The sequence below is a fragment of the Coregonus clupeaformis genome, chromosome 6, assembly GCF_020615455.1.
Source record: "Coregonus clupeaformis isolate EN_2021a chromosome 6, ASM2061545v1, whole genome shotgun sequence".
NCBI lineage: Eukaryota > Metazoa > Chordata > Actinopteri > Salmoniformes > Salmonidae > Coregonus > Coregonus clupeaformis.
The window spans coordinates 50,756,696-50,780,074 of record NC_059197.1 but is presented as its reverse complement, the minus strand read 5'-3'; the positions used below and the strand labels follow the sequence as shown (position 1 = coordinate 50,780,074).

The 23,379-nt window shown below is 42.4% G+C and overlaps 2 protein-coding genes across 10 annotated transcripts in view; one reads left to right on the top strand and one right to left on the bottom strand.

The window, feature by feature from the left end:
- LOC121532334 (aryl hydrocarbon receptor nuclear translocator-like protein 1) overlaps positions 1-9,060 on the bottom strand; it is a 29,989-nt gene extending 20,929 nt beyond the window's left edge. For 2 of the 6 annotated variants that reach the window (XM_041838232.1, XM_041838235.1), the window contains exons 1-2: positions 8,923-9,045; positions 2,270-2,358 (exon numbers count right to left, since the gene is read on the bottom strand). Coding sequence is in view for 2 of the 6 variants with exons in the window: in XM_041838230.1 (XP_041694164.1) it covers positions 2,270-2,358; positions 8,414-8,437 (113 nt within the window). In the remaining 4 variants the exon portion in view is untranslated. Of the gene's footprint in view, positions 1-2,269; positions 2,359-8,413; positions 8,450-8,922 lie in introns of those variants that run through there. The other 4 variants (XM_041838230.1, XM_041838231.1, XM_041838233.1 and 1 more) reach the window with 3 other exon arrangements.
- Positions 9,061-12,890: 3,830 nt separating this feature from the next.
- Positions 12,891-23,379, top strand: part of si:ch211-266k8.4 (carabin) — a 40,662-nt gene continuing 30,173 nt past the window's right edge. For all 4 annotated transcript variants that reach the window (XM_041838243.2, XM_041838244.2, XM_041838242.2 and 1 more), the window contains exons 1-9: positions 12,891-13,335; positions 14,405-14,492; positions 14,747-14,854; positions 15,031-15,223; positions 15,339-15,464; positions 15,905-16,028; positions 17,734-17,803; positions 18,601-18,715; positions 21,331-21,448. In XM_041838243.2, coding sequence (XP_041694177.2) covers positions 13,196-13,335; positions 14,405-14,492; positions 14,747-14,854; positions 15,031-15,223; positions 15,339-15,464; positions 15,905-16,028; positions 17,734-17,803; positions 18,601-18,715; positions 21,331-21,448 — 1,082 coding nt within the window. In that variant the 5' untranslated portion in view covers positions 12,891-13,195. The remainder of the gene's footprint in view (positions 13,336-14,404; positions 14,493-14,746; positions 14,855-15,030; positions 15,224-15,338; positions 15,465-15,904; positions 16,029-17,733; positions 17,804-18,600; positions 18,716-21,330; positions 21,449-23,379) is intronic.

The following is a 23,379-nucleotide window of genomic DNA, read 5'->3' as shown; positions in this document are numbered from 1 at the left end:
ACTCTATCATAAAGGCCTGATTGGTGAAGTGCTGACAAGATGGTTGTCCTTCTGGAAGGTTCTCCCATCTCCACAGAGGAAGTCAGAGTGACCATCGGGTTCTTGGTCACCTCCCTGACCAAGGCCCTTCTCCCCCGATTGCGCAGCTCTAGGAAGAGTCTTGGTGGTTCCAAACTTCTTCAATTTAAAAATGATGGAGGCCACTGACTTCCTGGGGACCTTCAATGCTGCAGAAAAGACCCCTTTACTTTTTCCACATTTTGTTAAGTTACAGCCTTATTCTAAAATGAATTATATAAATAAAAATCCTGAGCAATCTAAACAAAATACCCCATAATGACTAAGTGAAAACAAGTTGATAGAATATTTTGCTAATTTATTAAATATAAAAAACAGAAATACCTTATTTACATAGGTATTCAGACAGTTTGCTATGAGACTCGAAATTGAGCTAAGCTTCATCCTGTTTCCATTGATCATACTTGAGATGTTTCTACAACTTGATTGGAGTCTACTTGTGGTAAATTCAATTGATTGGACATGATTTGGAAAGGCACACACACCTGTCTATATAAGGTCCCACAGTTGACAGTACATGTCAGAACAGAAACCAAGCCATGAGGTCGAAGGAATTGTCCCTAGAGCTCCGAGATAGGATTGTGTCGAGGCACAGATCTGGGGAAGGGTACCAAAAAATGTCTGCAGCATTGAAGGTCCCCAAGAACACAGTGTCCTCCATCATTGTTAAATGGAAGAAGTTTGGAACCACCTAGACTCTTCCTAGAGCTGGCCGCCCGGCCAAACTGAGCAATCGGAGGAGAAGGGCCTTGGTCAGGGAGGTGACCAAGAACCCAATGGTCACTGTGACAGAGCTCTAGCATTCTTCTGTGGAGATGGGAAAACCTTCCAGAAGGACAACCATCTCTGCAGCACTCCACCAATTAGGCCTTTATGGTAGAGTGGCCAGACGGAAGCCACTCCTCAGTAAAAAGGCACAGGACAGCCCGCTTGGAGTTTGCCAAAAGGCACCTAAAGACTCTCAAGACCATGAGAAACAAGATACTCTGGTCTGATGAAACCAAGATTGAACTCTTTGGCCTGAATGACAAGCGTCACATCTTCAGGAAACCTGGCACCCTATGGTGAAGCATGGTGGTGGCACCATCATGCTGTGGGGATGTTTTTCAGCAGCAGGGACTGGGAGACTAGTCAGGATCGAGGGAAATATGAACAGTGAAAAGTACAGAGAGATCCTTGATGAAAACCTGCTCCGAGTGCTCAGGACCTCAGACTGGGGCGAAGGTTCACCTTCCAACAGGACAACGACCCTAAGCACACAGCCAAGACAACTCAGGAGTGGCTTCGAGGCAAATCTCTGAATGTCCTTGAGTGGCCCAGCCAGAGCCCGGACTTGAACCCGATCGAACATCTCTGGAGAGACCTGAATATAGCTGTGCAGCAACGCTCCCCATCCAACCTGAAAGAGCTTGAGAGGATCTGCAGAGAAGAATTGGAGAAACTCCCCAAATACAGGCGTGTCAAGCTTGTAGCGTTATACCCAAGAAGACTCGAGGCTGTAATCACTCCCAAAGATGCTTCAAGAAAGTACTGAGTAAAGGGTCTGAATACTTATGTAAATGTGATACAAAATATGAGTGAATCAGCGATTCATAACGTTTTAATCAATTTATGGACCGATGCATGCTTAATTTGGATCGGTTTGGGGGCAGCGGACCGATGCACTTGTATATTAAACATTTGAATCGGGAGCGCATCATCATCGGTAAATTGTTAGACTCCTACTTTTCATATTAATTCAAAATGTGTTCTTTTTCGAAGATTTCTCACAAAAACAAACCTATCTCTGAAATGTCAACGGAGCATACCGCAACCTTTATGTTCAAAGCCTTTTACATTTAATTCAGCTCGTATAATGCTAATTTTGCTTTTTGCGACCCGCGGACACAACTTTGAAGACGACCACAACATGTAAAGAAAGTTGCACCGAGAAAGCTGCACCGCTCTGTCAACGGAGCTCGATGCTTATTATCGGATGTATTAGGTTACAAAAATCGGACTTTTTGGATATACTGTACTGTCAATTAAATGTTAGAGAGACCCCCACTGAATGATTCAGAACATGAATAATCATATTTGTCTTGGTAAAATGTATTTTATAACATAAGGAAGTTAAATTTCATCACCAAAGCGCATTTTTCACCCACTCTGGCCAGAGTTGGTGGACACCCCATAGTGAGTGATACCGTACCTTGGTTTGAGATGAAGAGAGATCGGCACCTCCTGGTTGGTTGGCCTGGCTGGTATTCCTCCTCTGAGACACTGGGATAGGTGCTCTACCTGTACAGAGAAGAGGACTGTCAGATGTGTTCCGACTATGGCATAAATCCTAACATCCTAGACCTAGGTAACAAGTCACAGAAACTCAAGCAATAGGCTACTATGTTGGAAGGTCAAGGATCAGTGTTTTCCACTAGCGCCGGCTGTCGGCTATACAGCCGGTTACACACTTATTTTCAGCCGGTTACCTTTTCCCAGTTAAATTAACTACTGTTTTTACTTATTTTTACAATTCGCAAGTCAGAAGAAAAAAAAGGTCTGCTGAGCCCTCTCCCACTAGAATGAACGATATGCATTAGGCTCGGGCGGTATACCGGGGTATTTGTAAATAGCCACGGGATGGTTTTTCCAATACTGTTGAAACTATTTATTTTAAGTTTAATAAAATATCTGTAGCTACTTAAGTAAATACCTGCAATCAACTTGTGCAATACGTTAGAAGATAAAATATCATGTTTTTCATTTCACCTGTCACAATTTGTCATTCTGAAGCTTACCAGTAGTCCCCAGTCACATGGTGTTTATTTACAAGCACACAATGATGTGAGAACGGAGCCTTGTGAGTCACTCACTGTTGTGCAGCATGTGCCAGGTGACCTAGTTACAGTATTGAATGTGCTAAAAGCTCTACAGTTGTGCATTTGGTTTGCTAACTTAGTAGCTAGTTAGCTATCTAGCTAAGTGGTTAGCTTCTTCCAAAATCAAGCTGTTTGGTAACAGCAGAGAATCCCCTCTTGTATCAAGAACCTTGCTGTCTAATACTGGTTTTGTGCGTACACTTTTTACTTAATTCTATAACTTTATGAGCTGGGATGTCTGTCCTGAAAATAGTTTAGGTCAGAGACTGTATAAAATCTTTGCAATGCGCTCGTTAGCATTTATTTAGCATTCTATATGGGATTTAGCATTCTATATGGGGTTTTACATGTATTTGTTAGCATTGCTAACCTTGAGATTACAGAGACTCAGTGGGGTTAGAAAATAGCACCCCTTGTGTTCAGCAATGGTATTACTGAATATCCCAGTAAGGCACAAGGTCGGTATGAAGGTATAACAATCTAGATACCGCCCAAGCCTAATATTCATCATCTAGCGATCTATTGATAGGACAGGCGCCTGTCAGTCACAAAGTGAGCGATGACAGGGAAATACTGCTGGTTTTAAAGTCTGCGGTCTGTCCAGCCTCCCAGTACCTGTGTGTTGTGTAAACTATGGTTGCAGTCAAATTTCTTTACACGGAGGGAGAAAGCATGATGCTCCTTCATCGTCTATGTGAGTCAATTTGCACGTCCCATACAATGTGGTAACGATGAGTCGAAATCCACTCAGCCCATTGTTTTCTGGCACATTAATTTAATTTCCTTTGCGCTTCATATGCAGCCACAAACTTCTGGCGCATAGGCTTATTGTGATTTTATTGATTAACAGCAAGCTTGACTAGTTTATAAATGGTGTCGAACTAACTGAATAAAGTCGATCTCATATCCTTGCCATTCATAAAATCATACAACGTAGTTATGTCCATGGTATTGCATAAAGAACAAGTAAACTAATGATCTCGTTTGTATTTTTGATATGAAGTCCATCAGGACTTGCCAGACAGTGGCATTAAAGTGAGTGACTCATCAGTAGCCCACCAAATCGCATCAGTAAGAGAGCCGTTCATTTGGCAACCAAATTTGCGTACTGGTTGGTTTTCATAATTTATCTGTAAAAAGCCTATGAAGAATCCTCACTGCAGGAACAACAGGTAGGCTAGTGGAGTGAGCCTCACTCTGGTCCAAAATATTTTCAAAGGAGTGTTGACAATGGAGTAGTCAACTGCTGCTTTCTGTGTAGCAAAGCCCATGATTAACACCTGCTTCATTCTTCAATCATACCTGTATTGCTGATAGCTGAGAAAATGCCTCTTAAAAAGGAAGCTTGACGCCTGATGAAGTCTGCAGACTCTTACAAGATTATTTAAGAAGAAATCTGTGGGTGAATTGTTAAACAAGTATTTTTTGTTTTTGTTGAATAAATGACACTGCAATTCACAAAGAGTTAAACACTTGTTAAAATTCTTTCACTAATTTAACTGATGTCGTTCGCCCTCTTAACACGTATGGACCCAGAACTTAATTGAGCATCTGTTCTGTTTATTTTAGAGACCCATTTTGTCATTTGAAAAAAAGTGCCCATCACACAATTTGTTTGATTATAAATGTAACCTTTAATTTACACTACCGTTAAAAAGTTCGGGGTCACATAGAAATGTCCTTGTTTTTGAAAGAAAAGCAATTTTTTTGTCCATTAAAATAACAAAATTCATCAGAAATACAGTGTAGACATTGTTAATGTTGTAAATGCTATTGTAGCTGGAAACAGCTGATTTTTAATGGAATATCTACATAGGCGTAACGAGGCCCATTATCAGCAACCAGCAGTCCTGTGTTCCAATGGCACATTGTGTTTGCTAATCCAAGTTTATCATTTTAAAAGGCTAATTGATAATTTGAAAACCCTTTTGCAATTATGTTAGCACAGCTGAAAACTGTTGTGCTGATTAAAGAAGCAATAAAACAGTGAAGAGGTGACTCCAGGATGCTGACCTTCTAGGCAGAGTTGCAAAGAAAAAGCCATCTCTCAGACTGGCCAATAAACAGAAAAGATTAAGATGGGCAGTCTGAGATATGGCTTTTTCTTTGCAACTCTGCCTAGAAGGTCAGCATCCTGGAGTAGCCTCTTCACTGTTGACGTTGAGACTGGTGTTTTGCGGGTACTATTTAATGAAGCTGCCAATTGAGGACCTGTGAGGCGTCTGTTTCTCAAACTAGACACTAATGTATTGGTCCTCTTGCTCAGTTGTGCACCGGGGCCTCCCACTCCTCTTTCTATTCTGTTCTGTGAAGGGAGTAGTACACAGTGTTGTACGAGATCTTCAGTTTCTTGGCAATTTCTCGCATGGAACAGCCTTCATTACTCAGAACAAGAATAGACTGACAAGTTTCAGAGGAAAGTTCTTTGTTTCTGGCCATTTTGAGCCTGTAATCGAACCCACAATTGCTGATGCTCCAGATACTCAACTTGTCTCAATAAGTGTTATTGCTTCTTTAAATCAGCACAACAGTTTTCAGCTGTGCTAACATAATTGCAAAAGGGTTTTCTAATGATCAATTAGCCTTTTAAAATGATAAACTTGGATTAGCAAATACAACGTGCCATTGGAACACAGGACTGATGGTTGCTGATAATGGTCCTCTGAACACCTATGTAGATATTCCATAAAAAATCTGCCGTTTCCAGCTACAATAGCCATTTACAACATTAACAATGTCTACACTGTATTTCTGATCAATTTGATGTTATGGACAAAAAAAAGTAGTTTCTTTCGAAAACAATGACATTTCTAAGTGACCCCAAGCTTTTGAACGGTAATGTATTTGTAAGATAATTTGGGCTATATACTTATTTTTTCTGTTTTAATAAAATACATAATTTGAAGAACAAACATAATTGTGGCAATTCATATCTTGCAATAAAGTACTTTAATCTCAAGAGAATACAGGTTAAAATGTTCAGCTACTTAGAAAATAGTCCTGATCATATAGGCTAAGACGATATTCCAAAAAAATAACAATACACTGAATTCATACATTTTCAGTAATTTAGATGTAAACACAATAGCACACACAAAAATGGGAAAAAAGCATGAAAATGTATGCACTCGCTACTGTAAGTCACTCTGGATAACAGCGTCTGCTAAATTACTAAACTGTAAAATAATTTTGCTGTGTATTTCTGATGTAATCAAAGCATTCGAATGTACCAGAGGACACCAAAATAGAGTTTGTTCAGCAAAACAAATCTTAACCCGGAGGGGCAAGCCACCCCGGACCCACCTGGCCTGGGGATCTTGGCTGGCTACTCCATGTGCTTGTGGAAAACACTGAAGGATGTCAGCATAAAAGCAATTTCACATTAAAGTGGTCTTGAATTTAACATGAAATGTCACATAATATACTGTAGGTTATTATTAATCAAGAGGGTTAGAGTCTTGATAGAATTGATCATACATGCAGAATACTATTCCATTCCTCTTAAACATTAATGCATGGCTATTTTAAGTATTTTAAGGTCACTCTCGACAGTAGTTTAAGAGGCTTGTGAAAGTAATTTCTTCCTGGCCTGAGAAAGGAAAGCACTTCTTAGTCTTTTCTGAGGGAGTGGGACAAAGCACTGGGAAAACCACTGTGTCATGATCAACAACGCAAAGCAGAAAACCGGGTCAGCATCGCCGGCTCAATTTCCCTCCTTCACTGCATGCAGCTGCCTACTTAGAGCCTTGGCAATGGATAGCCTAGTTTGATTAAAGCATGGTCTCTGAGGATATGATCACAGACTGGCTCCCAGGTGCAGCTGAGGACATAGTGTAGTTCCATTCCATAGAAAGCTTATTCCATGGCCCATGGATTTACAACCAACAGTCTTGACAGAAGTAGCAAATGATGCTCTCAGCAGGTAGCTAATTCCATTCCTTGAGCATTTAGTATTCCCCCTTCTGATAACCAGGTGGCGAATCGCATCTCTGCATGTCTGGCAGACATATCAGTGTGGATGTCGGATCACCACCTCAAGCTGAACCTCGGCAAGACTGAGCTGCTCTTCCTCCCGGGGAAGGACTGCCCGCTCCATGATCTCGCCATCACGGTTGACAACTCCATTGTGTCCTCCTCCCAGAGTGCAAAGAACCTTGGCGTGACCCTGGATAACACCCTGTCGTTCTCCGCTAACATCAAAGCGGTGACCTGATCTTGCAGGTTCATGCTCTACAACATTCGCAGAGTACGACCCTTCCTTACACAGAAAGCGGCACAGGTCCTAATCCAGGCACTTGTCATCTCCCGTCTGGATTACTGCAACTCGCTGTTGGCTGGGCTCCCTGCCTGTGCCATTAAACCCCTACAACTTATCCAGAACGCTGCAGCTGTCTGGTGTTCTCATGTCACCCCGCTCCTCCGCACACTCCACTGGCTTCCAGTTGAAGCTCGCATCTACTACAAAACCATGGTGCTTTCCTACGGAGCTGTGAGGGGAACGGCACCTCCTTACCTTCAGGCTCTGATCAGACCCTACACCAGGGTTCTTCAATTCTGGTCCTGGAGGGCCGAAACACCTCTGTTTTTCATCCTCTCCTTCTAATCAGGGGCTAATTCAGACCTGGGACACCAGGTGAGTGCAATTAACTACCAGGTAGAAATAAAAAACAGAAGTGTTTCGGCCCTCCAGGACCGGTATTGAAGAACCCTGCCCTACACCCAAACGAGGGCACTACGTTCATCCACCTCTGGCCTGCTAGCCCCCCTACCTCTACGGAAGCACAGTTCCCGCTCAGTCAAAGCTATTCGCTGCTCTGGCACCCCAATGGTGGAACAAGCTCCCCCACGACGCCAGGACAGCAGAGTCACTGACCACCTTCCGGAGACACTTGAAACCCTACCTCTTTAAGAAATACCTGGAATAGTATAACAGTAATCCTTCTACACCCCCCCCATTAAAAAAAAGTAATGAATAAATAAAAAGGTGGTTGTCCCACTGGCTATCCTAAGTTGAATGCACCAATTTGTATGTCGCTCTGGATAAGAGCGTCTGCTAAATGACTTAAATGTAAAATGTATGAATGATACAGATATAAAGTCAAGTTATAGATGTCATGCAATGCATCAGGTTCTATTTGCATGTGGGAATGTCATGAATGCATCCCTTGGAAAATTGCCCCTTTGCCTACTTTACTTTTTTATCATTTGCTAGTGGACCACCTCGGGTTAGTGTCGCTTTCAGATAGCCAAGCTGGGTTTCCACTAGCTCTCTCACTCTAGGTGGCATTCTGCCTTCTCCCTACAGTTTTCAGCCATTGGCTTTGCCCGCGACTGGCTCATGTGAACTACAATCCCGATGCTGTGTTTTATCATTTAGAAATATCAATAATCATCACTTGAGATAAGGCTTTCGAAACATATGGCCCTCATCTTTCATCACCGAGAAATAATCCTTCAAATAAAAAATATACACTTACTGTTGCAGTTTTGCACAGATCCATACTGCTATGGTTGCCTCCAATGCCCACATGCAGGAACGCCCCGAATTGCTGGAATGCCCACATGCAGGAACGCCCCGAATTGCAGGAATACCCACATGCAGGAATGCCCCGAATTACAGACTGCAGTTGCACACTATTATTGACGAGCCCAGCAAGATCCAGCCAATGACGTATCCAACTAACGTTAGGATGCTACCCCCGTCCAGCAACAACATAAAAGCTCCCGACCCTAACTAACGTTAGCTAAATTGCTAGGCTTGGATATTAAGCCACAGCTAAAAGACACTTTAATCCCAGACACTTCTAGCTACACCGAAACGTTAAATTTACATTATCCTAATTTAGCAAGCCATAAATTCATTTTGTAATCTAGCTAGCTAGTTAGCTAACGTTAGCCAACTAGCACTGTGATATCTAGCTAGCTAGCTATGCAACTAGCCATTTGTCATCACGATATATGCTGAAAATATTATGTAGCTACTTACATGAGATGAACTAGCTATGACATCTCCATCTAATGGACCCCTCTGTCTAATGTTACATGAACTGTGATATAAAACCGTACTCAGTCTGTGACCTACTTTCTCCCCTCCGTCATGACCAGTGCTGCACCGCTAACCTAGTTTTTCTAAACCAATTGCATAGGAGGACTACACTACGTTCTTTCTCTCACCAATCACAAAGCGGTTGAGAACAGGAAAAGATGACGGACATACTGCCGTCCAATTACAGAGTGCCCATATTTTCCATGGAGGTGGGACCGGGCCGATGGCAATGGGCGGATTCGATTATGCTGAGCCGCGGGGCACCGGGCAAAGGCCCGTTACGTCATCGGCGATCGCGGGGAGGGAGGAGCGACCTGGTCATTTTTTCAACAAGGCAGCATGGTGCATCGTCCAGAAACATACTGTTCCATAACATACTGTTCCACATCTCTTTTCCATAAAATAATTGTTAGAATTTTATAACTTGTTTTCATTGGGAAGGCAGATAGGCTAAAAAGCAATCACTTTTGCATGTGAAAACACAGAATCCTACTCATTACTCCACGTGCGCCTACGTCACTTTCTTTTGAGCCGACATCACTGTGAGCTTTGAATGGGGCTCCTGTCTCACACCCGGGAGACACCCCGGTTCCAAAACGAATACAAGTAACGTTCAGCCGTGCAAACACTCCTACACGGGCGCCCGGGCGAGATTAATCGAACCCCCTCAATGCAACGTCTGTGCTGGCCTGGGCTGATCCTCAATGGTCTGGAAGGGCTTCCTCCCATATGTTCTCCTTCTACCCATCTGCACATTTACATTTTTTACATTTTAGTCATTTAGCAGACGCTCTTATCCAGAGCGACTTACAGTTAGTGAGTGCATACATTTTCGTACTGGCCCCCCGTGGGAAACGAACCCACAACCCTGGCGTTGCAAGCGCCATGCTCTACCAACTGAGCTACAGGTGAAAGCCTGGTAGAAATACCTGGTAGTAGGCATCGTTCACTTAAAGGGCAATACCGCCACTTTTCAACCTCATATTCATTATCTCCGGCACCATTCCAGTGTCTACATATGTGAAAACGGTGCGTTTCTATGATCTGTGGTTGAAAAGATAAAAAAGAAAGGTCCTAAAAAAAATGCTTCTCTTTGACATCAATGGGTAGATTAAATAAATAATTAAAGCTGCAATATGTAACTTTTTGTGGCGACTTGATCAAATTCACATAGAAATGTGAGTTATAAATCTGTCATTCTCATTGAAAGCAAGTCTAAGAAGTGGTAGATATGTTCTATATGCGCTATTTCTATGCTTCCCATTCTTACATTCTTACATTCTTACATTTCGTTTTTGAGTCTTTTACTTTCAGTTTTGTACACCAGCTTCAAGCAGCTGAAACTACAATATTTTTGGTTATTGAAAATATATTTCACAGTGGTTTAAATGGTACAATGATTCTCTACATTCTCTATGCTTGTTTTGTCACATAAACTGAAATTAGGCGAACTATTAGAATTTTAGCAACCAGGATTTGGCAGAGAGATTTCTGCATAGTGCACCTTTAAAAGTAAAAAGAATGCCACATTCAAAACAACCCGGAACTCGGAAATCTCAGATTTCCGACTTCAGTGCTTTGAAGACAACTGGGAACTCTGAAAAAACCTAGCTCGGACTGGAAAAAACGTTTTGAACAAAAAATTCAAATTTGGAAAATGGGGCATCTTTCTAGAGCCCCGACTTTCCGACCTGAAGACACTGTCATGATTTGACCTTGTTTTAATCTGAGTTCCCAGTTGTCTTGAAAGCACCAAAAGTGATTTTCAAAACCTGCAATGAGTTTCTAGCCAGAGGGAAGGTATTTTTTGCTCCCCACATCACCGCAAATCTCATAGTGTTTGAAAATCCCTGTTGTTAAAATATTTAAACTTTTGATGTCATCCGGTAAAACTTTTTAAATGTACATTTATTTTCTACTAAATGTAGAAAGTATGTGGACACCCCTTCAAATGAGTGGATTCTGCTATTTCAGCCACACCCGTTGCTGACAGGTGTATAAAATCGAGCACACAGCCATGCAATCTCCATAGACATATTGGCAGTAGAATGGCCCATACTGAAGAGCTCAGTGACTTTCAACGTGGCACCGTCATAGGATACCACCTTTCCAACAAGTCAGTTCGTCAAATTTCTGCCCTGCTAGAGCTGCCCCGGTCAACTGTAAGTGCTGTTATTGTGAACTGGAAACGTCTAGGAGCAACAACCTAGACAACGGCTCAACCGTGAAGTGGTAGGATACACAAGCTCACAGAACGGGACCGCTGAGTGCTGAAGCGCATAGCGCGTAGAAATCGTCTGTCCTGTGTTCTCTGGAGCGATGAATCACGCTTCACCATCTGGTAGTCCAGACGAATATGGGTTTGGCAGATGCCAGGAGAACGCTACCTGCCCCAATGCATAGTGCCAACTGTCAAGTTTGGTGGAGGAGGAATAATGGCCTGGGGTTGTTTTTCATGGTTCGGGCTAGGCCCCTTAGTTCCAGTGAAGGGAAATCTTAACGCTACAGCATACAATTACATTTTAGACGATTCTGTGCTTCCAACTTTGTGGCAACAGTTTGGGGAAGCCCCTTTCCTGTTTCAGCATGACAATGCCCAGTGCACAAAGCGAGGTCCGTACAGAAATGGTTTGTCGAGAACGGTGTGGAAGAACTTTACTGGCCTGCACAGAGCCCTGACCTCAACCCCATCGAATGCCATTGGGATGAATTGGAACGCCGACTGCGAGCCAAGCCTAATCGCCCAACATCAGTGTCCGATCTAACTAATGCTCTTGTGCCTGAATGGAAGCAATGTTCCAACATCTAGTGGAAAGCCTTCCCAGAAAAGTGGAGGCTGTTATAGCAGCAAATGGGTGACCAACTCCATATTAATGCCCATGATTTTGGAATGAGAAGTTCGACTAGCAGGTGTCCACATACTTTTGGCCATGTAGTGTATGTGGTATTGTGCTGGAGATAATGAAAATACATTTGAAAGGTGGTGGAATTTCCCATTAATCTAGCCTGGGTTTCCAGATGACTGCATCAGGAGAGGAGATGGAGAGAAATACACTTTTGACAATTGGGATGTAGTAAGGCTATAGCTAAATGGCTAGGTATTGGGCCACAACAAACAAAAAAAATGTGTTACAAAATTCATGGGAACAGGTGCCCAGGAACAAGGAGAGCAGGAACAAGGAGAACAGGTTTAGGTGGACTATACTTATGGAGAATCCCAAACCAACCTCTCTCTCCTACCAACTCGTTCGGAGGGCCCTCTGTTGTCAAGTGTTGCTGACGAAACTCTGAGGATGACTTCCATCGAGTGGCGAGGGGATCAATAAACCCATTAACTTTGGGACACACTCATGACTTCATGTTCCACATTTTAATAAAACATGCACGAAATTCAAATTAACAATTTCCCGCTGTCATTTTACAAGACATAAACCTCAGTAACAGTTAAACATGTAATTTGGGAGGTATTTCATTAGTTTTTTGTGTCAAGCCTTGTAATCAGACACAAACAAACGCAAGTCATATAATTAGGCACGCCTCTCAATACTTTCATATGAAATTGAACAAACTCCAAACATATCACAGCGCATGTTGGGATATAACTTCACTTTGGAGCCTGTAGCCTTACTGGCGAGGTCAAAATGCCTATTGGAGGGTTTAATTAGCCCCTATATCCTCGAAAATATGTAATACCTCAGCTTTGGGACGTGTGTGATTTGTGCTACACCACAATCACCTACAATGTAATGGATCCCACCTAAACTACACGAAAAGCCTGGCTTTTATACTGTTGGCAATTGGCCCCACCCTTGATAACAATTCACAACACCTTGGACTGTCAATGGCCATAAGGGGGCATTCAAGAACTCCACCTGTTACACACGGGTCATTGCACCACCACTGTTTGCTACAAGATACAAAGGTTCAATTTATTTGATAGTACAGATAGAATTAAAACGTAACAAATCATCAAAATTCATCAGATATATTGGCCTAATTCGGAGCAAAAGCTGCTCAGTAGGCTACATATCAAAACTTTTGACGCAGTTGTGGATCTTGAATACACCCGCTTTCATTTGTCAGTTGTGAATGACGTAAACAGAAATAACAGGCGCGGTGTTTGAACGTTGACAGTGCGCCAGAGAAACAAAGTAGCGAACAGAATAACATTCATGCACAGTCCTTGAAACAGTTACAAAGTAACTCATTTAGAATGGGGAGAAGAAGAAGAAGAAGCAGCAGCACATTCTCAATTAAAAGGCGCACTACTGAGAGTTTGGGGTTTGACGAATTCGGGTTTGCCCATACTAAAGGAAAGGACAGAAAACTTCAACACCGATGTCACCATTACAGGTAGGCTTATTTACATTCAATTCAATTTCATTAATGACAATCAAGGTTTTAAAGATTGGATTCAGGTTTATCAACTTTTTTTAGCCTGTTTTTGTTGGACAGGACGAGACTTAGCCCTTAAACACGACCCTCAGTTCCATTACACAAGTAATTGTGCAAAGGCGTATTCTGTAGGGGGAGTTTTGTTAAGATCCCCGATGCTCGGTCTGAACATTGACCTGCATCACTTGCAGTACGGTTTAGGAAACATAACAACCTTATCTTTCATAGCGATAAATAATTTTCAAAAACCAATAGTTTTATATTGATACACACCTTGATAGGGTTAGCGTTACAGCACTTGTTTACGGAAAATAGACAGAGGCGACCACCTGTGCTAATTAGCTCTCTAGTATGCTCCGAACACCTGTGTGTAACTCGGAAAGTGTAGTTTCGTAGGATGGAGGCACTACAGTAAGAGCCAAATAGTGCTTGATCTGAAAATGTGGTTGGAGGCGCGGTATGGATGGTGTGACGCAATTGCGAAGCCTCCCAACCGAGGCCAAATTGATTTCTACCGCATCGCCGTGCTCCTCTCAAATTTTGTAACAATGTGGAGGGCTCCGTATAGCGGTAGGTGACCGCGGGAGGTCCTGTATAAACAAACTCACTTTCTTGACAACTTCCTTCACAACACCTCTGCGAAGCGCAAGAAGTATAAATCCCTGACTTCTGCAGAGGTCATGTCACGTAAATGCTGCACGGCCAATGCAGACGTCAGAATGACCATGTTACGCCTTTAAGTGTATATTTTTATTTATTTGAAGGAGTCTTTCTCGCTGATGTAAGATAAGGGCCATATGTATCGAACGCGGTTTTTATTGACGTTTCTAATCGTTAAAACACAGCATCGGTATTGTAGTTCACATGAAGCAGTCGTGGGCGAAGCTAATGGCTGAGAACTGTAAAGAGAAGGCAACCTCTGCCGAGAGTTTTCAATAGCTAGACTGGATTGGACATGCGCATTCAAATAAGATAATTGATTGTTTGACCTAACTGACTGTTAGGCTAAATTATGTTTCTCCCCCAGTTACCCCCAACTCAACGCCCGTAGGGTGAAGGAATTGTGTGAGCTTCTTAGTTACTGGAATGGATCCAGTTTCATCTGCAGAAGCCAGGTATTTCGTCCTACTGAACGTATTATAGAACACCATTTGCAACATATTAAATTAGTACGCTATGGTTAGACCTTCCTTAGGCGGTTGTTTGCCAAACAGCCTATGCATTATTGACTTGTTTAAATGGTACACCTTCAAGCAGTCACATGACACAGTGAAAGTTTAACTGAAATGTTCCATGTCTAGTGTAAGATAACCACACTATTTTTAAACATGATTTGTAGAACATTGGCCACATTTCTTAACCTTTTCAGATTGAAAGATTTATGAGAATGGGAATCCCTCCAGCTTTAAGAGGGCGAGTGTGGAAGTGCCTTCTCAACATCGACAAACTAAGAGAATCCAGTGCTTTTAATTATCAGGTGCAGTCCCATAACCACTGTACCTATCATTTTCAAAAGTACACTCTATACCTGCGCTTTCATTATTAAAAAGCTAAATATTTTTCCTCCTGTGTTTCCATAGCCTACTTCTACAGTGACACATTTAATCGACATAGGCCAATTGTTTTATTTGTTGTGTATTCATTCAATGACAGAAATGTTTGGATGAGATCCGAGGGCCCCTTGTTGACCTGGGAGTTAGTGAATACGGCATCATCTCGGCCATAGCTACTTTGAATGACACAGAGAATGACCTGGGGTCCAACCGACTTCCTTCCCACTGTCCCCCGGACTTGGCCTACTCCAGTGCAGATGTCACCATCTTTCGTCAGATCGCTCTGGATCTGCGTGAGTTATGGGATATTCTATAGACCCCCTTTTCTCTGTACTTACAGTACATTTTCTCTGCACATCTTGGATACGAATGGCTGATTGCATTTGACTCTTAACTTACTTTGTACAGAGAGATCCTTCCCAACTCATCGCACGCTGATGGGCGAGAGTCCTGAGGCAATTGAAGGCCAAGCAAAGCTCTTCCGAGTCCTCATCGCCTACGCAAAGTACAACCCTAAGATTGGGTATAGCCAAGGTACAGTAAGGGGAGCTGACTGTTTGCAATCACGTACCGGTATGCACGCAAGCACACATTTGGAACGATACTCTTTAAATATTGCTGGGGCTGTTTGACAGAGCCACAGATACATGTATGCAGTAACTGTAGTTTTGTCATTAAATTAGTTTCCAATATTAATATTTCTTATTAATGTGCTTTCGTGACATCCAAAAACAATTAACTTACCATGCAGCTGGTAGTAACATGTTTTAAGTTTCATACTTCAGCCACATGGAGGCAGCAGAGTTTAAGTAGACGCTGAGCCGGTACAGCACCATGCTGCCAAGCAAATCACACAAACATTTCCAATATTACGTGACGTGTTCAAAAAAATTATCTGCATGGTTGACATTGGTTCCCCCCTATTTCAGCCATATTAGTAGCGCCTCATTATTGACTGTCCTTATCTTTATCAGGAATGTCATACATTGCTGCAGTGCTTCTTATGAACCTAAGCGAAGAGGAGGCCTTCTGGGCTCTGGGAGTTCTTCTAGAGAAGCCTAAATATCTGTCAGAGCTGTTTGACCTCTCCGGGGAGAAGTGAGAATGTTGTTTCAATGCATATCACATTATGAAGCTTTTATTAATTACAGTGGGGGAAAAAAGTATTTAGTCAGCCACCAATTGCAAGTTCTCCCACTTAAAAAGATGAGAGGCCTGTAATTTTCATCATAGGTACACGTCAACTATGACAGACAAATTGAGATTTTTTTTCTCCAGAAAATCACATTGTAGGATTTTTTATGAATTTATTTGCAAATTATGGTGGAAAATAAGTATTTGGTCACCTACAAACAAGCAAGATTTCTGGCTCTCACAGACCTGTAACTTCTTCTTTAAGAGGCTCCTCTGTCCTCCACTCGTTACCTGTATTAATGGCACCTGTTTGAACTTGTTATCAGTATAAAAGACACCTGTCCACAACCTCAAACAGTCACACTCCAAACTCCACTATGGCCAAGACCAAAGAGCTGTCAAAGGACACCAGAAACAAAATTGTAGACCTGCACCAGGCTGTGAAGACTGAATCTGCAATAGGTAAGCAGCTTGGTTTGAAGAAATCAACTGTGGGAGCAATTATTAGGAAATGGAAGACATACAAGACCACTGATAATCTCCTCGATCTGGGGCTCCACGCAAGATCTCACCCCGTGGGGTCAAAATGATCACAAGAACGGTGAGCAAAAATCCCAGAACCACACGGGGGGACCTAGTGAATGACCTGCAGAGAGCTGGGACCAAAATAACAAAGCCTACCATCAGTAACACACTACGCCGCCAGGGACTCAAATCCTGCAGTGCCAGACGTGTCCCCCTGCTTAAGCCAGTACATGTCCAGGCCCGTCTGAAGTTTGCTAGAGTGCATTTGGATGATCCAGAAGAGGATTGGGAGAATGTCAGATGAAACCAAAATAGAACTTTTTGGTAAGAACTCAACTCGTCGTGTTTGGAGGACAAAGAATGCTGAGTTGCATCCAAAGAACACCATACCTACTGTGAAGCATGGGGGTGGAAACATCATGCTTTGGGGCTGTTTTACTGCAAAGGGACCAGGACGACTGATCCGTGTAAAGGAAAGAATGAATGGGGCCATGTATCGTGAGGTTTTGAGTGAAAACCTCCTTCCATCAGCAAGGGCATTGAAGATGAAACGTGGCTGGGTCTTTGAGCATGACAATGATCCCAAACACACCGCCCGGGCAACGAAGGAGTGGCTTCGTAAGAAGCATTTCAAGGTCCTGGAGTGGCCTAGCCAGTCTCCAGATCTCAACCCCATAGAAAATCTTTGGAGGGAGTTGGAAGTCTGTGTTGCCCAGCGACAGCCCCAAAACATCACTGCTCTAGAGGAGATCTGCATGGAGGAATGGGCCAAAATACCAGCAACAGTGTGTGAAAACCTTGTGAAGACTTACAGAAAACGTTTGACCTGTGTCATTGCCAACAAAGGGTATATAACAAAGTATTGAGTAACTTTTGTTATTGACCAAATACTTATTTTCCACCATAATTTGCAAATAAATTCATAAAAAATCCTACAATGTGATTTTCTGGATTTTTTTTCTTCTCATTTTGTCTGTCATAGTTGACGTGTACCTATGATGAAAATTACAGGCCTCTCTCATCTTTTTAAGTGGGAGAACTTGCACAATTGGTGGCTGACTAAATACTTTTTTTCCCCACTGTACATGAAGCTGCCTACTTGCTGAAGTACCGTATTTAACTGGTCTTTGCTTTCTAATGTCAGGATCCAGCATCAAGCGATGGTGTTTCACCAGTTCCTCAAGCACAGGAAACCTCAGCTCTCCAAGCACATAGTAAGTGTGAGGACCCAGCTCTGCATACAACTTGTAGCTCTTAGGTACAAATCTCATATTGAGAGGACTTCAATAAAACTGTTATTCAGGGGCTCGGGAGGGGAATCTGCTTGGTGACTGAACATGCCTAAAATGTAGGGCTCTTATCACTCTTTCACTGTGCATTCCTCTCTAAAATCCCATGGCTTTCCCACAGAGACCATCACTGCAGCACATTGTCCTCAGGGACTGGGTTTTACCACTAGATCCACAGCTGCTTCCCAGTAACCGTCTGAGCTCATATACGGAAAGAGGGTTGGCAATGGTAGTGTCACACAGCTTTATCCTGGAAACTACAGTAGTGAAAGCTTTTGCTTCCAGATGCCTCCTGCTCTATATCAGAAGGGGGAAGCTGTGTGGCCATGATGGTTCTGAAAGCAGCTACCTCTCAGCACAGTTTTTTGGGCTCATCGCTCTGTCTCCCCACCCTCTCTACCTGCAGCCTTAGGCCCTGTTAAATGTGGGACTAAACCTCTGCTCCTAGACTGTCTTTTGAGGGATTTTCTATTTCTCGGTGTTGACTCAGCACGTCTCAGAGAAAAGCTGCCCATTCAGTGCCGGCGGCCTGCACACCACAGCGGCTTAAATGCACTTGAGTGAATGTTTCTAATGCCTTATTTGAAGTACAGAGTCCAGCATTTTACCACTGACTCTTGATAGAGTTCTGCTGAAAAAGTTTATTTCATTATGTAACTGAAAGTCAAAGTTTTCATTATGCAACTTTCTGTTGCTAAATTCTCTTTTTTCTTTCCTTTTAGGAGGATGTAAGGGTTTCACCCATCCATTTTGTTATTCCTTGGTTCCTAACCCTGTTCACCTCCCTGCCCTGCTGGGACTCTGTGCTGGCCATATGGGACCTCATCATGTTGCATGGTAATACATACATGGAAGTGCAGACTGGGATTCTGTAAACACTGTCATGTACATTATTGTTATTATTTTTCACCCTACACTTGTGTTCACTTATATTTTCACTGTATTATTTCTCACTTAACATTGTATGTACAGTATCTCTACTGGATCAGATCCTGTAGACTGGAGTGTGAACAGCCACACAGACAAGTAGGAAGCCAGTGTCTGAGATATGATGCTATTGGGCTTTTACTACGTAGGATGGCTGGATGAGTAAATGGAAAGGAAGGAAGTGAGTGAGCGTTGGGTTACTGAGGGCAGGATGAATGTGAAGTCAAGCAGGAGGGCAGTGTGTAGGAGCATCTGTAGTGTGCAGTCTCTGAGGTGCTCCCAGGCAAGGCTCAGCACTCTGAGGGTTTCTCTACATCCACCATAAATACTAACTGACACTAGAGGTTTAGTAGTAGTATTTATTGGGATCTAATAAATACTTCTCTTCCTGGGGTCCAAACAGGAAATAAAACAAAATGCATATATATATATCTCCTGCCTCTGCCTCACACTTCAGAAACAGGAGATGGCTCCTGCCCTATGAGCCGTTCCAGCTCACACAAGGCTCGTGCAAGGCCACCAACCTACATAATACAATGCAAATTACAATACAACATATATAAAAATGGCTGTGTCTCTTCACAGTCCCTGTTGTGCCATAAGGTGTTATTTTATCTGGTGTTTGACACCTCGCACAAAGTCCAATAGCAATCAATCTCTCGTCAACTTTTAGCCAGGAGAGATTGACATGAATGTTACTGACATTTGCCCTCCGTGTACTTCAAAGTGCAATACATTTACATTTACGTCATTTAGCAGACGCTCTTATCCAGAGCGACTTGCTCTATTCTGGAACAACTGCAATTTACCTATGTCCCCCTTTGTCGCACGTGACCACACAACTGGGCTGTAGTCCAGATGTGACAACTAGGACCTGTCTGGTCGACTGGTATTTGATTAGGATCCCCATTAGCTGTTGCAAAAGCAGCAGCTACTCTTCCTGGGGTCCACACAAAACATGAAACATCACATAATACAGAACATTAATAGACAAGAACAGCTCAAGGACAGAACTATGTACATAAAAAAAAAAAAAAAAAGGCACACACAGCCTACATATCAATACATACACACAAACTATCTAGGTCAAATAGGGGAGAGGCGTTGTGCCGTGAGGTGTTGCTTTATCTGTTTTTTGAAACCAGGTTTGCTGTTCATTTGAGCAATATGAGATGGAATGGAGTTCCATGCAATAATGTCTCTATATAATACTGTACGCTTTCTTGAATTTGTTCTGTATTTGAGGACTGTGAAAAGACCCCAGGTGGCATGAACATACCTTTTCCCATTTGAGCAACCATTAAGTGTATATGTTTTGACCATGACCGCTTGCTATCTAGGGTTACACCCAGCAGTTTAGTCTCATCAAATTGCTCAATCGCCACATTTATTCAATAATAGATCTAAATGCGTTTTAGTGTTGAGTGAGGGATTTGTCCCAAAAACGATGCTATTAGTTTTTGCGATTATTTAGCTCCAGCCTATTACTTGTTACCATTCTAAAACGGACTGGAGCTCTGTTAAGGGTGTCAATTATTAATTTTACTTTCGTAGCCGACGTGTATACTATTGAGTCGTCAGCGTGCATAGACACACAGGCTTTATTCAAGGTCAGTGGAAGGTCGTTTAGTAAAAACTGAACAATAATGGCCCAAGCTGCCCTGTGGTACACCACACTCAACCCAATTTGCATTCAAGTAGCGCCCATTAAAGAAAACCCTCTGTGTTCTATTAGATGGGTAACTCTCAATCCATAAGGCAGAGGATGCAAATCCATAACGTCTAAGTTTTCAGCAATAGGTTAGGATCAATGACGTCAAAAGCTGCACTGAAGTCTAACAAAACGGCTCCCACAATCTTCTTACTATCAATTTCTTGAAGCCAATCATCAGTAATGTATGTCAGTGCCGAGCATGTTCAGTCCCCTTCCCTATAAGCATGCTGAAGGTTTGTTAATTTGTTTTCTGTAAAATAACTTTTTATTTGGTCAAGTCTAAGCACTGGTAACATGCTGTTTGAACCATTAAAGGGTGCTCTGCTATTCTTGGGCAGCGGAATTACCTTTCCTCGCTCCAGGCCTGAGGGCACATGCTGTCTTCAAGGCTTAAATTGAAGATGTGGCAAACCGGAATCGTGACGTATTCCGCTACCAACTTAAGCAATTTACCATCCAGGTTGTCGGTACAAGGTGGCTTGTCCTTAATTATAGATGGCACCAATTTTTTCACCTCTTCCACATTCACTTTGCAGAACTCAACTACAGCGATTGTCTTTCATTATTTGGTCTGTTATACATGAATATGAAAGCTCAGCGTTTTGTTGTTTGCATGTCATGCCTAAATTTGCTAATCTTGTCAACAAAAATTGAGTTTGATTTGTTTGCCTTCTAAACACGCTCACAGGTCCTAGAGGTCCCTGCTTATCTCACAATCTAGTGTTTTATTATACTGACTGTTATTGACTAAGTGGTCCCAGATCTGGTTATGCTGTTTTGCCAGCTATATTTCTGGTTACTTTGTGTCCAGGCCTCTCTGCTGTGTTCCGTACTGGTCTCACCATCATCCAGCTGCTGGAGTCTCGGCTAATGAACCTGACTGACGAGGCTGCCGTGCTACCCATGCTGCTAAGGGTACCTGTGGATGTGTGAGTGTTAAATCATCCTTCCTCATTCAAAAACATAGAGACTTGGGCCCACGCAGTAGTTTTTAAATCATCATAGGAACCTTTTATAGACATTTGCTTTTAGTGGACAGCCGTTTTTGAATTCTAGTTTTCAATACAAGCATCTCTTAAATGGACTTGTCTCATGAATGCAAATCAGTCAATATAGCGTCAGCAGTTAAACATATTTTGTTGACGTCTAGCGGTCCCTATGGAAACATGGCAAGGGTACTGGGTTTGTGTATATAACAGTGGCTGGGCAGTTCATGATGTGAAGCATTTATCATATTTGTTTTAATATCTTTACCAAATCCTTTTAATCGTTATCTTGCCTGCCTCTCTTTTGAATAAATATTTCTCTCTAGAATGTTTACTTTGGCCGAAGAACTGTGGATTAGCCTCTTGTTACTGTGGGATAAACAGCACATTGAGTGTCATGAGCATATCCAGGCTTTGTTTTATTGGATGGGGGAGTCGTTATAGCAACGGTGCCTTGCAAACGTTTTGTTGGTGTCCTTGTAGGATTTAGATGGCATTTTAGGGACCTATTGGATGTTTATTGATTTTGCCCAACTTGGGATCATTCTAGGTCTCGACTAGTATATTTAACTCGCCTTTCTATTAGAAGCATTACTTTACAAAGCAATATAAAATTGAGATATTATTTGAGATTAGTTATGAAATAACTTTTCAGTTTCTTTGAGGATGTTCCCAGCAAAACAAGTCATTTAGTTGTCGTTTACATTTGAATATTTAGCCTTTTGACGGTTGTCAGCAGGCACCGAGCCATATGCCACATTGAAGGGCTCTTGTTTCTAGCCTGGCATCTGTGTGCCAGCCCAGTGAGGTTATGGCTAAGTGGTTTCTCTGTCTCGGGCCAGGATCCTCTTACGAAAGGAAGAAACAAGTTCCCTGAAACCACAGCCTTCCTGTTCAGTGAGAGCGAGTGGGGTAGGGGAAGCAGAAGGGTATAGGGTCAGAAAGTAATCCATACAGAGGGAATAGGCTATGAGCAGTCAGCCAGTTAGAGGGTGTTTTTATGTTGTATCCTATCACCCAGTTACCCCATTGAGAATATTATATTTTCAAGAGACCTGATTTAACCCTGGCTTTAACTCAAAATCCTTGGCCATGGCCAGGCTCTCCTATCTGTTTTAATACAGTGTTGAAGGTGGACAAGTGAAACGCCAATAGACAATCATCTGATGAATGGTTTCTATTGGTTTCTGCCCCAAAGTGGCTGCCATCACTGCCCACCCCTTTCCCCCATTATCTCCATTCAGGCCTATTGACACGTTCCTCTGCCTGAGGAGTTGACAGTTCATTTGTTTGAAACCTTTCACTGACAAGCCCACATCAATGCGGCCACTTTTTCACAGTGCTTATGTAAGAGCCAGTGTGACGTGAAGCATAGGGACAAGCTGTGTCCCAGCTCCAAGGGCTTTTTAACTGAATGCTTTTATAACCATGATATACAGTGTTTGGAAAGTATTCAGACCTCTTTTTCCACATTTTGTTACGTTACAGCCTTATTCTAAAATGGATTAAATAAAACATTCTACCCACAATATCCCATAATGACAAAGCGAAAACGGGTTTGTAAAAATGTTAGCAAATTTATAACAAATAAATAAACTGAAATACCTTATTTACATAAATATTCATACCCTTTGCTATAAGACTTGAAATTTAGCTCAGGTGCATCCTGTTTCCATTGATCATCCTTGATGTTCTTACAACTTGATTGGAGTCCACCTGTGGTAAATTCAATTGATTGGACATGATTTGGAAAGGCACACACCTGTCTATATAAGGTCCCACAGTTGACAGTGCATGTCAGAGCAAAAACCAAGCCATGAGGTCGAAGGAATTGTCTGTAGAGCTCCGAGACAGGATTGTGTCGAGGCACAGAT